The sequence below is a fragment of the Gavia stellata genome, chromosome 12, assembly GCF_030936135.1.
Source record: "Gavia stellata isolate bGavSte3 chromosome 12, bGavSte3.hap2, whole genome shotgun sequence".
Classification (NCBI taxonomy): Eukaryota; Metazoa; Chordata; class Aves; order Gaviiformes; family Gaviidae; genus Gavia; species Gavia stellata.
The window spans coordinates 8,825,823-8,839,440 of NC_082605.1; the positions used below are offsets into that span (position 1 = coordinate 8,825,823).

Genomic DNA, 13,618 nt, shown 5'->3' on the forward strand with positions numbered 1-13,618 from the left:
ATCGTTCTCCTGCGCCCCCCCAGGCCTGCGATTAACCAAATCCACGTGCTTCGCTCCAGCCTGGCCCATAAATCAGTGCTACTGGCTCTGCTCCACTCCCCGAAGGACGTGTTCTGGCCCGCCAGCCCCACCACAGCTCTCCCATCCCAGGAGACACCCCATGCAGGCACCCTGAGTTTGCAGGAGAGGTGGGACAGGGAGCTGGAGAAGAGGGTCAGGACTCACAGCCCACCTCCACGGGCGCACCGTGGGACAGGGCAGCACTGCTGGGGGACTTTGCTCCCATCAAAGGCACTGCCGCGGAGCCGTGGTGCTCCGCTGCTGCAGCACAAACACACGCACACAGGGAGGAGCAATGATATCATGACCTGGCTTTGTGCGAGCTATTTAGGGGTTTTAATTATTATTATTATTATTTTTCTTTCCCGTCCCTCTGCCTCCGAACAATGCCCGTCCCGGCAGGGCTGCGGTTCACACCATTGTGTAGGGCTGCCCTGCCTCAGGAAGGGGGAGATCCTTATCACCCCAGACTGACCAGGCAAGTGAGCTCATGTCAGGAGAGGAAAGCAAGCAAGCACCTTGCCGGCAGCCTGAGACGGTGCTGGCAGCCTGCGGGTGCTGTCCACGCACCTACCCCCCCCACCCCCGAACCCTGCATTTGGGAGAGGCCCTGGGGGCTGGTTTAGCTCCACCAGCCAGCATCAAGCCCCCCCCGCCACCCAACCCAGCCTTGTCCCACCAACCACCAGAAACACACCCAGGGTGGGGTGCAGCCCCCCCAAACTGTGCTGGGGCCACCTTCTTCTGCATGTCCCCACTCCTGCCAGGGCACAGTGACAGCGGTGGCATCAGTCCGTCTCCCATGTTTACCCAGGAACAGGTCTAACCTGCCTGCAGCCATTTGCTTTCCTCCCCAACCCTACCCAGCCCTAAAACAGTCTGTGGCTGGGGGGGGGGCGGAGGGAAAGGGGGGAGCTGCACCCAGACACTGGCTGGCACTGCTGAGCATGTCCTGGTGCCACAGGGAAGGTTGGAAGGAGCCCTGTCCCCCAGGGCACGCCCTAGGCAGCACAGCACAGCTACAGCTCCCCAGGTGCAGCGGACAACAGGGCTTAACCTGGATACGGAGGCTTTTTGGGGCAATGCTCAGTTTTCCCCCCTGTGAGAGCAGCCACCATCTTTCCCAGGCCCCATGCTGGCGTGGAAAGAGCCTGGAGTCATCAGCCACTCCCCGCGGCGCCGCACTCGGCCCCTTTATTTGCAGAGAAAGCAAGCCAGCAAGCTCCCTGGGGTGATGGCACAGCGGTGGCACTGTGCATGCCAAGCCCCAACCTGCCCTGGTGACCGTGACCCCCGACCTGCCACAGCACCCAGCAAGAGCAAGGCGAGACCACCGCATCCTACCACGCCACCCATTTCAGAGGTGGCCCTGCAGCCACCGAAGGTGATGGGGACCTGCCCAGGAGCTGGCCCTGGCATCCCATCCACCGCAGCCAGGGGAACCGGGCTGGCACCGCTGCAAGCCCCCTGCCAGGGCAGGAGGCCCCCAGGGCCGGCAGCAGCACGGGGAGCTGGTCCTCACCCACAGCCACCCCACATCCATTACGCTGCCCTCTCTAAGTGGCCGCCGCTTGCCGGGGCACGCGGTTCCTCTCGCCATGGGGTTTGGCCGTCCGTCCCTTCTTGCCCACATCCACGCCAGCCAGGGCATGCTTGGTCTGGGCCAGCTTGCTCTTGCGGTGGTGGGGGCGGCTGCTGCCGCACCAGAGGCGGGCACAGTACTCCTCCACCCGCCGCAGGTTTTGGGAGCTGATGAGGTGCATGATGTCCTTGAACCAGGTTTTGGGAGCCTGTGGTGCCAGCCGGGGCTCAGGACAAGGCAGGCGCTGGGGCGCATCCCCCCGCTCCTGGGGGAAGGTGTGTGCCAGCTGCTCGCTGGTGATCACCTCCAATGCCGTCTTGGCCACCGTCTGGGTGAAGCCGTGCTCCAGCGTCTTGCAGTAGTAGACGCCAGCATCATGGCGGTGCAGCTTGCGGAAGAGCAGCCCTTGCTCCGTCTGCAGGATCCGCTCATCCATCTTCACCTGTTGGCCACCGCGAGGTTGGGGTGGGGTCCGGGTCCGGCCCCATGTCCCTCCCGTGTCCTCGCAAGAGGAGCAAGGCAGGTGCAGGGGGAGGCTCACCTCGTCCCGCTGCTCGTCGGGGGGCCTCTGGACGAACCACTGCACGCTGGCCTGCGGGGACCGGGGCACACACTCCAGGAAGGTGCTGTTGTCCTCTGCCCCATAAAGCACCTTCTCCTCAACGCTCTCAAAATCGTCCACTGGGGTGAAGACAGACATGGGCTCACAGGGAGGACAGAGCCAGTTTTCCAGGTGCCCAGGTGTCAGCCCCCCTGGGCCACCATGGGGCTTCAGTCCCCTTCTCCCCCTCTCCCTGGGGAGAGACCCCAGCCCCAGCAGCACCCACCTTCTCTTGGGACACCCCTTGGTCTACGGGACAGGGAGACGAGGGTGACCCAGCCCACCTGGGATGGCCACAAGCCCCTCTGCGTGCCAATGGCTGTGGATGCTGGGACATCTCGGGGCACCTGGACGAGCCCCTCAGCCCTGTGGGGCCCCCCAGTCTCTCACCAGTCAGGTTCTGGTCCAGGCACTGGTGCACAGGGCTGCCATGGTGGACATCCTGGCGGCGATAGCGGCGCTTGCCAGAGGGCTGGTAGCTGGTGCAGGCGGTGCCGTCCCAGGTGCAGTAGGGATCCCTGGCCAGGCAGCATTCGGCACAAGCCGTGCCGTAGGTCTCACACCGGTGCAGCCGTACCTGGGCCACCCCCACGCTGGAGCCCACGTAGAGTGTTTGCTGGAGGAATGGCACGGAGATGGTGATGCTAGCAGCCCCTGCGGGCACAACACCCAGGGTCCCCAGCTGGGACCCCCCCAGGGCAAGCACCATGCAGGCTTTGAGAGGCTGGTGACAACAGCTCCGTTCCTCCTGGTCACCTGCCCTGTCCCCAGCCCCGTGGCTGAGCCATGTCCGTACTCACGCGCTTGACGGAGATCTCCATCTGGGTGATGGGCACAGGTGCCTGCAGGGGAGGAGAGCAGGTGTGAGGGTGGTGAAAACCTCACGACGGAGAGCCCGGCTTGTTCAGAGCCACCAAGGCTTTGGGGGGGGCACTGGGAACGTTTCTGGGGAGGGTGAAAACATCCCCAGCTGCCCTCTGCCCTTGCAGCCCTGAGACGTCCCACTGCCCAACAGTGCAGTGACAGCCCTGAGCCTCTGTCCCGACATGTGTCCCCAACCTGAGCCCACCCCGCTGCCCCCCTCCCTTGCAAGCAGGGCAGCAAACGGCACCTTAAAAACCTGCAGCTCCTCCAGGACAACTTCCTCAGTCATGGCCGAGCTTGTCTTCTGCAGGACCACCACCTTCAGCACCGAGCCGGCATCTGCGGGGAGGGGGAGGAGGATGGAGGTGTGAGCACCCTGCCATCATGCACCCCAGCAGCATGCTCACCAGTAGCCCCAGCACAGGGGCTCGTTCCTGCATGCCGCTCTTGCTGCTCACCCGTCCCAAGGAAGAGGACGTCGTGCTGCCCGTCCTCGGCCTCCACCCGATCCACCACAAGCTGGCGCAGGCGGTGGGGCAGGTCGGTCTTCACTAGGAGGGGCTGGCGGTGCCAGGGGTACACGGGCTTGTACATGAGGGGGTGAGCGCGGGCGAAGTGCAGCACCTCATCGGGGAAGTCCTTGGTGGTGCCGTACTGCCGCCGGGGCTGGTTGGTGGTCTTGCTGGGACACTGCGGGGTCGAGATGGGACCAGCTCAGCCTGGCCACACCAGCACCCATCCCTCCTTCCCCCTCCATCACCCCGCAGAGCTGGTTTGGGTCCCTCCCCACCTTCCAATTTGGGATCCATCTTCTCCACCCTTTTGCCAGACCTTGGTCCCCAGCTGTCCTGGGGTGGTTTCCATAGGGAGCCCATCCCAGCAGGTGAGAAGATGGGGGATTGGCCCCAACCACCCCCCTGCAAAGAGCAATCGGAGGAGCGGAGGGCACTCAGAACTCCAGGGAGCTGCTCACCACGCCCGGCCGCGGGTAGGGCACCCTGCCCTCGTAGATGCTCCACTGGTGGTGGGAGCTCTCCCGGTGGGCGAAGGGTCCGTTGAAGACCTCCCGGATGTCAGCCATGCGGTACACACAGACAGCGGAGCCCTGGAAGACATGGCTGAAAGGGGACGGTGAATGGGGTGAGCAGAGCCATGCTCGATGCTGGCAGCATCGGTGGGGCATGTGGGAACACTGACACCTCCGTACGGACCAGGGCAGAGCTGGCGGAGGTTGGGGAGCAGCCAGCAGCCCCGTGGTGACGGTGACAGGGCATGTCATGGGCGGCTGCAGCTGGATGTCCCCAGAGGCTGGAGCTGGACCACCCACCTGGTGGTGCTGAAGAGGGCGTAGATCTCCGGGCTCTTCCCATCCTTCATCCTCAGCAAGAAGACATCCTCTGGGGATGAAACCATGAGGTTTTTCCTGGAAGCCCAGGGGCTTCCTGAAGCCACTGACTAAGGGACCAGCCCTGGTGAGGTCCCCAGCTCTATGCACCCCTTACCCAGCTCATCGAAGTGGGTGTCAATGCCACCGGGGCCGGGGACGGAGCACACCAGCCGGGCTTTGTTGAAGGTACTCCACTTGTTAACCAGCACCCTCTGGCCACCAGCATCGTTCTGCAGGGACAGGGAGCATCAGGGCCACCGCTGTGACTTGGCGCATCCCTGTCCCCCGTGGTCCCCACCAGCATCTTACCACGCAGACCCGTGCCACCCGACTGACGATGGTGTGCTCCTTGCTGTCTGCCTCCACCACCTTCTCCGTAAAGAAGAAATAGGCTTTGTCGTTGTCCCTGTCATTGTTGTCCGGGATCAAGTGGGCTGCCACGAATTTGGGGTCTACGAGCAAGAGCCGGCCACGTCAGGTGGGGCAAGAGGGCACAGCCACCGCCTCTGGACCCGCACACCATGCTGGGGCTGGATGCCATCCAGGAGGACCCACAGACCCTGCTGCCCCTGTGCCTTTCCCTGTTTGTATCTGGCATGGAGGATGCCGCACCGTGGCCAGCAGACGCCCCAGCCACCGCAAGGCTCGTGGTCCCCGGCATTAGCCCAGCCAGGGGGATGGAGGGGCAGAGCGCAGCCGTTACCATTGAGTAAGCGCTGGTCCACTGTGGTGCGCAAGGCGGAGCGGGTCCCCGTGCTGCGGAAGATGCCAGGATCACGGCCCAAGAAATCTGCAGTGAGGCCGGCGTACAACTCTCCGCCTGGGAAAAACACCCCACCGTGGGGCTGAGAGCCAGCCCCGGCTGGCACAGGGACCGTCCCTGGTCCCAGCACCCCAAAGGCTCTCAGTTCCCAAGGAAGACAACCCACCAATGATGGTGCTGGCGAAAGCGCGGCTGGGCTCGTGCGGGCACCTGCCCCGGCCGGTCTCCACGCTGGCGGGGTCCAGGCTGAAGGCGTGCTGGGCAAGGGGGAGCAGGCAGGGAGCAGGCAGGTGAGCCCCCAGCTGTGCCCCGGGCTGCAGGGCTGTGCCTGGGTGGGCAGGAGCTGGCACTGGTCCCTGCCCAGCTCGCAGACGCCTCGCTGCAAGCATCCGCAGCCCCAGCACTCCCAAAGGGACTGTCTGGAAGCAGGATCTCTGCTTTTTGGGGTAAGTCTGATGCTATGAGGATGCGTAGCAACCAGAGGGACCTGCCAGCCCCAACACTTGCCCGTCAGCCTGGCTGAGGCATTGTGGTATGGACAGGGCTCCCATTGCCCACATGGCACTGGGCTGTGAGGAGGGAACGGGGGGCCCTGCCTTTCCACCCCGGCCAACCTGATTTCTGAGCAGCGAGCTGGGAGACGGGGAAATGCCACCCACCCACACCGCAGCCCCTGGCAGGACACCAGCCCCAGGGGACATGTCTGGAAAGGCGATGCCAGGCCAGAAAGGTGGGGGAGCTGGGGAGGGAGTAGCGCAAGGGCAAAGGGGCAACAGGGGAGCTGGTTCCTGACACACCCACCCCCCGTATTCAGCATGGGGCTAACATCTCATCCAGCATCCCCATGCAGTCCCAAAGCCCCCCAGGAAGGAGGCGGAAGATGGGGATCTACCTCCCAGGGGTGTCACGCTGGGGATGCTCAGGATGGGCTCCCCACCATCATGCTGCCCTACCTCGCCACGGTGCCCCACGTAGATGAAGGCACAGACGGGGTGGAAGGCGCCCGTCCCGCAGGCCAGCAAGTGCGTCCGGTTGTAGGGGTGCAGCACACGGATGTAGTTGGCACAGTCGGTCTGGGGGAACGGCAGCGGAGGGGAAGGGTCGCGGGGGGCTCAGTGCTTCGCTCACCCCCAGCTCTCTGCCCCTGCCTGGGGCCCCACAATGATGGTCGAGCCCCAGCATTGGCTCCCTGGGCTGCACCCAGGCTCTCTGCCTTCACCCAGTGCCCGGGGTGCGAGATGGCAGCTTGCACACACTGACAGGGCTTGCATGGACTTGATCTGGGTGGACCCCAGCCCGTTGCAAATGGATGGGGCTTTTTACTAGTCCTCCTGCCGCCAAGAGCATCCCCGGGCAAACCACGCATGATCCAGCCAGCACCTGGCCATCTCCTGCCCATGGGCACCCATGGGCCCATGGGCACATGGGGGACATGCTCACCCCGTCACACAGCCCACGCCGGCCAGGGGAGCAACATCACCCACCCAGCAAGCTCCCGGCGGCAGGTCCCGCACCCAGCCCCCAGCCCCTGGGGACCCTCCTCTTCCCAGCGCCCAGGACGTGACCAGATGCAGGGACATCCTTCCCCATTGTGTTCCTGCTCGCGTCAGGGATGAAACAAAAGGAGGAAACACGGGAGACGGAGACGGATACCCACAGGCATCCTCAGCTGCCTCCAGGACAGCCCCGATTGCTACTGTCTGGGATTGTCCCCTTCCACTGGGGACCAGTAGCAATGACACCCCTGGGGCCGCAGACCTGCCATCTCTGACCTTGTGCAGTCTCTCCTGGCAGTTCCCACTGGAAAAGGGCTCCCATCCTTCTGCTTGGGCATCACCACCGTTAGCTTGGCAGCTCCCCCCGCCAGCGCCAGCCCTGTCTGCCCCCCATCGACCCCCCCCCCGCGGGACACGAGGCCCCTCGTCTGCTGGGAACACCGCCACCGAGCTGCCCCAGGGGTTCCCAGCCTCCCCGCTGTTTATTTTCCCTTTGCAAAGAGCCTCTAAAATAGCAAGTTTAAAAAAAAAATATATGTTCAAGAAAAATAAAAAATCAAGCCTGCCCTGGCTTGGATCTGTCGGTGAGAGCTTGTAAAATAAACATGCAGAGCAGGATGGGGACTCCCGGGAGCAATTTGTCTGGGCTGGGGGAGCCTCGGGGAGTTTCTCCCCGCCATAGTCCTGTTTCATATTGGGGCAGGGGGGATGCAAAGAGGGGTAAGGTTTGGGGAGCGAGGTCACTGAACCTGAGCGAGTTACAGATTTCCCACCGTCGGGGCTGGCCAGGATGGGCCAGACCACGTCACTGGGGTCTGGAGCACAGCACGGGGCTTTTGGTCCCTCCAGGGTCGGGTCTCAGAGCCCAGCTATCCCTGCCCGCTCGGTGCAGCCGCCTTTGGGGCACGCCGGCCACCTCTCTGCAGCCGCGGGGCTGAGCAGAGCCCCAGAGACAAGACTTCCAGAGGCCAGGGCAAGCGTCTCACATAGCCAGGCTTGGTCACTGACTCCCTGCCTCAGTTTCCCTTGTGCACCAGGGTGGTCCCTTGCTCTGCCCCGGCATTAAGTGGCCTGTGAGCCCCACAGGGCCATCCCCAGCAGGATGACATGGCACAGCCCCGGCGCAAGGGGAGCCAGCTGGCACTGGGGCACAAGGGGACACCCCCCAAAGCTCAGGGCAGAGCACGCATGGGGCAAGACTCACCCCTGGGTCCTTCCCCTTCTGAAAACACTCCTCCGTCTGCCCAGGGAGAGGCGGCCAGTAGATCTGAAACACAAAGGACCTATTGGAGCAGGGAGAGGGGACAGCAGGGACCCAGCCTTGCACGTACATGTCCCCAGGCTGCTGGTGGCATGGGGATGGAGACTGGGACAGAGAGAAGGACCAACATCTCCGCAGAGCCCACCCAGCCCAGGGCTCCCACCCTGCGACCCAGGGCAGGACCCTTCCTCCTGGGGAGGTAGATGCACCCCGGTGGTCACAGCCCGCAGCTGGGCTGGATTTGGGTGGTCACACTGGGGATGGCCGGAGCTGGCCTGGAAGGGGGTGGATTTGTGGGTGGCGTGGGGAAAGGGTGCTGGGCAACAGCAGGGAGCAATGGTGCCCAAGTCCCCTGCAGCCTTCAGCGGCTCTCGGACCAAGGGCACCTTGGGTACACAAGCCCTTGACCCCGTCACGGTGACCCAGCACGCTGAGGGGCGCTGCATTTCCTTCTCCGCTTTCTTCGGCTAGAAACGGCTCAGAGCCACCTTTAAAAAACAAGAAGTCAAAGTGGAAAGGGTAAAGGAGGAGGGGAACCACTGCTCAGCATCATCGCTTTGGTCTGTCACCTCTCCCACCAAGGGGCCAGGAGGGGTCTGGGGGCTTTGCCAGCTGAGCCCTGGCACAGCTTGTTGCAATGATGGTTGCTTTTAGCTCCTTGTCTCTGCAGGCGTTCAGCTGTATATTTGGCCCATGAAGGGGATGCCCAGGTGGGGATGGGGAGTACTCGCTCTCCCCATGGCAGCTTTTTAGGAGAGCGGGGTCCGAGACCCCACTCAGCACCCAGGACTCAGAGGTGGGCTGTGCCACCAGCTGCCAACCACTACTAATTGCTGGCTAATTGCCCTGCAGCTGCCATGGTCAGCTCTCCCTTGCCAGGCAGCACAAGTTTTCAGATGCATTTCAGGGTGCTTGGGATGGGGACGTCCCCAGGCCAGGTCTTGCTTCAGGTGGCTTCGCCTGGGTCAGCCAGGCACCACCTGCTCGGAGGGGCGAGGGGTGCACAGGGGCCAGGGTGGGGATGGAGACCCCAGGGTGCTCAGCAGGACCTGGCCCACCTCCTTGGCATCTGCGTTGGCCCCGTCCAGGAGCAGGGAGTAGAGCGCATCCTTCCCCCCGATGAAGAGCCGGTCACGGTACTCATCCAGGTAGAGGGAGCGGAAACCCAGGAAGCCTCGGTGGCCGAAGAAGAGGACAGAGCGATTGGTGCTCAAAAGCTCTGCCGAGGAGGGAGGGAAGTGTCAGGAGGAGCCATCCCAGCCCCAAAGACCCGCAGGGTGTCGTAAGCACCACTCGCCCCAAATGTCTCCTCCCAGCCATGGGCACAAGGGCTCACCTCGAGCCTGGGAGATGTCCTGCTCCCCAGCAGCCCCCACCGCCTCCCTCCATTTGCTGCACACGCCAGGGTCCCCCAGACGCCAGCCCGCAGCTCACCCCACCGGGACGGCGCAGCCCTGCAGCCCTGAGCTGTCACCCATCACGAGGACAGGAGGGAAAAGCGACGGATAACATCCCACAGCTAAGTGCCCTCTCACAGCCCCGGGAGCCCCCCCCAACCTGGGGCCCAGCCGTCAGAGGATGCTGCAGCAAAGGGGCATTGCAGCAAGGAAAAACGGAGAGGGGTGCCGTGCGGGCTCCCAGCCTCCGAACGCCCTTCACACCTGCTTGGGAAATGCAAAAGGATGCTTGGACCCCACCCTGGTGGTGGCACCAAGGGGTCCTGGCTTTTTCAGGGGGTGACTGCAGGGCTGCGCTGGGTGCAGACGTAGGAGGGCCCCTCCGAGCTGCTGCTTCTGAGTATCCCCGAGCCGTCCCAGAGACAGCAGAAGAGCAGCTCCCAGCCACCGCGGGCAGCAGCATTCATCTCCATCCCTTCCCAGAGGCGTGGGCATCCTGGCCTCACCCTGCCTAGGGTACTACTTTCCCTCCCAGCCAAGGGCAAAGCTGTGGAGCAGAAGGTCCCGAGCAAGTTTGCCCCCAGCAAGCTTCAGTTGAACCACCCCGAGCTCCTACTGCAGCCATGCCGCAGCGAGTCGGGGTGCATAAGAGCCTGGCAAAGCCCGTGCCTGCTGTCAGCCCCAGGCTGGGCTCACGCAGAGCCTGGGAGGGTGGCGAGAGCAGACACGGGGTGGGCAGAAAGCAGGTCCTGCACCCCCCGGGTGCCACCCAGGGACACAATAGCAGGCACCCAGCCAGCGCCATGGGGAAACCGGCACACAAAGCCCACCGCCACTGCCATCAGACCTCGCTGTCGGGGAGGCTTCCTGCCCGCCATGGCAGGGGGACGGCACTTGGGGAACAACACCACCACAGGGATGCTGCATCCCTGGGATGGATGTCACCTCCTGGCACCCCCAAGAGCCCAAAACAACAGGGTCTGATGGTCAAGGCTCCCAAAGCAGGTCCAAGCCCAAATCCCACGGGATGCCAGGGGGACCATCATGGTGATGGCGACGTGGGGGCAGTGGCGTGACTGGCTCCCAGCGGGAAATGACTTTCAGGATCAGCAAGCCGAAAACCCCGTCACAGTGGCGCCCACCCAGCTGCCGCAGAGGGAGAGGGCAAGTGGGAGTGGCTCAGCTTCACCAGGCTCTGAAACCCCATCCCAGTGACCGCCCCGACCCCAGGCCAGGCCATTGCAACCTCCGGGTGGAGGAGGAGGAAGACAAAGTGCCATTGATAAGTGCAGCCATGTCCCCAGACACCCTCTGCCGAGGAAGGCTGCCAGCCACCACTGCTGACCCCAGGGAAACCCCCAGCCTGAGCATCCCCCACACACATCCCCATGGGAGAGGAGGTGGCCCTGGGACAAGCCCAGCTGCCAGCAGCCCAGGACACCCGTGTACCAAGCTCTGCTCTTTGCTGGGGGGACATGTGCCATCTCCAGCGAGGAGGTGGCCAGTGGCACTATGCCCCCATCCTGGTGGGAAATGCCTCTTCTGGGACCTGCAAGGGAGACAGGGTCCATCCCCAGGGGGGACGGCCACCTCCACCCCATCACACGCAGCTCCCATCCCCACCAAGTCTCTCAAGGGCAGTTCCAGTGCCCTAACTGGTGATGCTGGGGGCATGAAGGGATACAGCCCCAGCGGCTCTATCCTCACCAAGAAGATCCCTGTGCCTGCAAGCAGAGCTGGCACCAGGCACGAGGGGCCCCTCCAGCCCCTTCTCCCTGGGGGTACCCTCCTCCCCGTGCCCTCCCAGCATCTCAGGTCTTCCCATATCGCCGGGTCCAGCCCGGGAAAATGCTGTCGTCTCCTTCTATTCTTGCCCTGCAATAATATTTTCCCAGCTCAGAATAACATTGGCAAAGTCATTGGGCTCCTTTTATTGTTTCAGGCGAGGCTTCCCTCTCTCCCCCAGCCACAACAGATTCCTCCTACGCCTCGGGTTACACCGGTTCCGAGCGCCTTCCCCTTCTCTGGCTTCGTCTCCCCAGGGAGCAGCACCCTGCCATGCTCCATCCATCCCCAGCACCCCTTTACCCCCAGGGTGGGGGTCCCATAGAAGCCACACCCCAAGCACCACTGCAGCAGGACGGGGGACCCTTGGGGGAGACAGCAGAGAGCTCGGAGGGCACCAGGCTGTGCTGCGATGCTCCTGGTGCATGCAGCACCAAAATGCTCTTTCCCCTCTTACACGAACCACTGCTGGAAGTCAAAGCAGAAGGAATAGAGCAGCTTGAAGTAAGAGGGAGAGTTGGGGATGCGGCCACCCCTGCACCCACAGCACGATGCCTTCCCCTATGGCCCCCCCAATGTCGCCCCACAGCTAGAGCCACCAGCCACGCACAGCCCAAGCCAACGAGCTAAGCACGAGCAGCTTCAGTTCACCCCAGTTTTCATTTCAGAGGCTTCTAATGGTTTTAATTGAAATTTTCATTTTCTTTTTCCTCCCTCCAGGGAGAAGGCGGTGGCAGAATTTGTTTCATGGGAAATTTCAGCTTCTGTTTCCAGTTTGGAAGAGTAACAGAATAATCAGCTTAAGAAGAAAAAAAAAGCTTCAAAAGGTTGCTCTCTCCCCACGGGAGGCGGAGGAGCCTGCCCAGCCCCGGGGAGCCCCTCGCACCTGGGGAGTGGCATGGCACAGCCGGACTTTGGGCTGGAGTGGATCAGATGCCGAGCAAGACCTGAGCCCCACAACCACCTCTGCCAGGACCCCAAACCTCCTGCCCTGCTGCCAAGCTCAACCTGAGGACACCAATCCCACCGCGGGGCAGAGCCAGGAGCTATCCAGGGCGCCTGCTGCCTCCCAGGGTAAGCGGAGGCCACAGAGTGCCTCAGTTTCCCCCTTTCAACAGGGAGGGAGCCCCTGGGGCTGCCTGCTCTGCCCCAGGACAGAGCCAGTGACGCAGCCAGCCCACACCCCGGGGCCAGGGGACCCCCAGCCCAGGCAGCACAAGGGCAGACGGCAGCTTTCCCCCAGCACAGGGACATGCTCCGCAGCTCCCGGGGCTCTCTGAGAGCTGGGCTGCCCCAGGCCTTTCCCCTCTTTGGGAAGGGGGAAGTTATGCACTATGCAATTTATTTTAATTTTTTTTTAGAGCAGGTTCATTGCTTTTGGGCAAGAAGGAGGAGATTGGGGCGCTCCGGACTCCTCTGTCAAGTTTGGCTGGAAGCAGCCCATGGATGAAGCTGGCAGAGCGGGGGATGCAGCGAGCCAGAGCAGGATCACAGGGAGAATTTTAATTAAAACCAAGCACTCCCAGCGCAGCACCCCGAGGGCCCCCCTGGCACCCCAGCACCCGCACCCCGGTGCGGCGGGGCTCAGAGGGTGCCCGGGCTGAGCAGCACCCAGGGGACGTGCGGGCAGCTGTGGGACCGCCCGGCTCCCACCCAGCAGCAGGCGGGATGATGAGCACCCACGGGGATTGCGAACACCCACGGGGATGCCCACGCCAGAGAAGCACCCACGCACCGCAGCACCCATCCAACCCACATGCCAGAGCGTGCCGGTGCCCGAAGAGCGCCGTGCCTCAGTTTCGCCCCACTCCACGTGGGAGACGGTCCCTCGTGGGAAGCGGCGGGGCTGGCGCGGAGCCCGGCGGCGCATCCCCCGCCCCATCACCCGGCTCCCCCTCTTCCCTCTCCTCCTCCGGGGCCCGCCACGTCCCGCGTGGGGAACGGGAGAGTGCCGAGCAGCCACCCACCGAAACCCCAACCCAAACCGAGCCCCCAGCGCAAGGTCCCCCCCCCAAAAAAAAAGAAAACCCCATAAACCCGCACTTTGGGCGCAGCGCCCACAGCTGAGGCTCCCCAAGCCCCCACCCGGCCCCCGTGGGGGGGGAACTGGGGACACCCCTATGTGGGCAGGCACCCCCCCACGCCCCCCCCGCCCCGCAGCAGGTGCCCCCGGCCCGGCTCACCGCGGTAGGGCAGGCGGAGCCGGGGCAGGCTGCGCCCGGCCGCCAGCAGCGCAGCCCCCAGCCAGCACACCGACACCGACACCGCCGCCCGCATCCCGCCGCCGCTCCCGGGGCTGCCGGTGGCACCGAGCTTTTATGGGGCCGTCATCCGACCGCCCCCGGCACGCCCCGGCACGCCCCGGCCCGGCCCCGCCACCCCGTCCCCCGTCCCCCGGGGTGCGTGGGGGTGCCGGCTGAGG

At 63.9% G+C, this 13,618-nt stretch overlaps 1 protein-coding gene across 1 annotated transcript; it reads right to left on the reverse strand.

The window, feature by feature from the left end:
- Positions 1-1,587: 1,587 nt before the first annotated feature.
- Positions 1,588-13,473, reverse strand: SEMA3G (semaphorin 3G). Its single transcript, XM_059823370.1, has 16 exons — positions 13,380-13,473; positions 9,073-9,233; positions 7,958-8,020; positions 6,211-6,330; positions 5,424-5,514; positions 5,198-5,314; positions 4,804-4,946; positions 4,610-4,724; positions 4,435-4,504; positions 4,081-4,225; positions 3,566-3,797; positions 3,355-3,446; positions 3,044-3,085; positions 2,634-2,859; positions 2,184-2,323; positions 1,588-2,084 (listed from the first exon to the last, which is right to left on the reverse strand). Exons 1-16 carry the CDS (start codon positions 13,471-13,473, stop codon positions 1,617-1,619), a joined length of 2,319 nt encoding a protein of 772 aa, XP_059679353.1. The 3' UTR covers positions 1,588-1,616.
- Between the last annotated feature and the right edge of the window lie 145 nt (positions 13,474-13,618).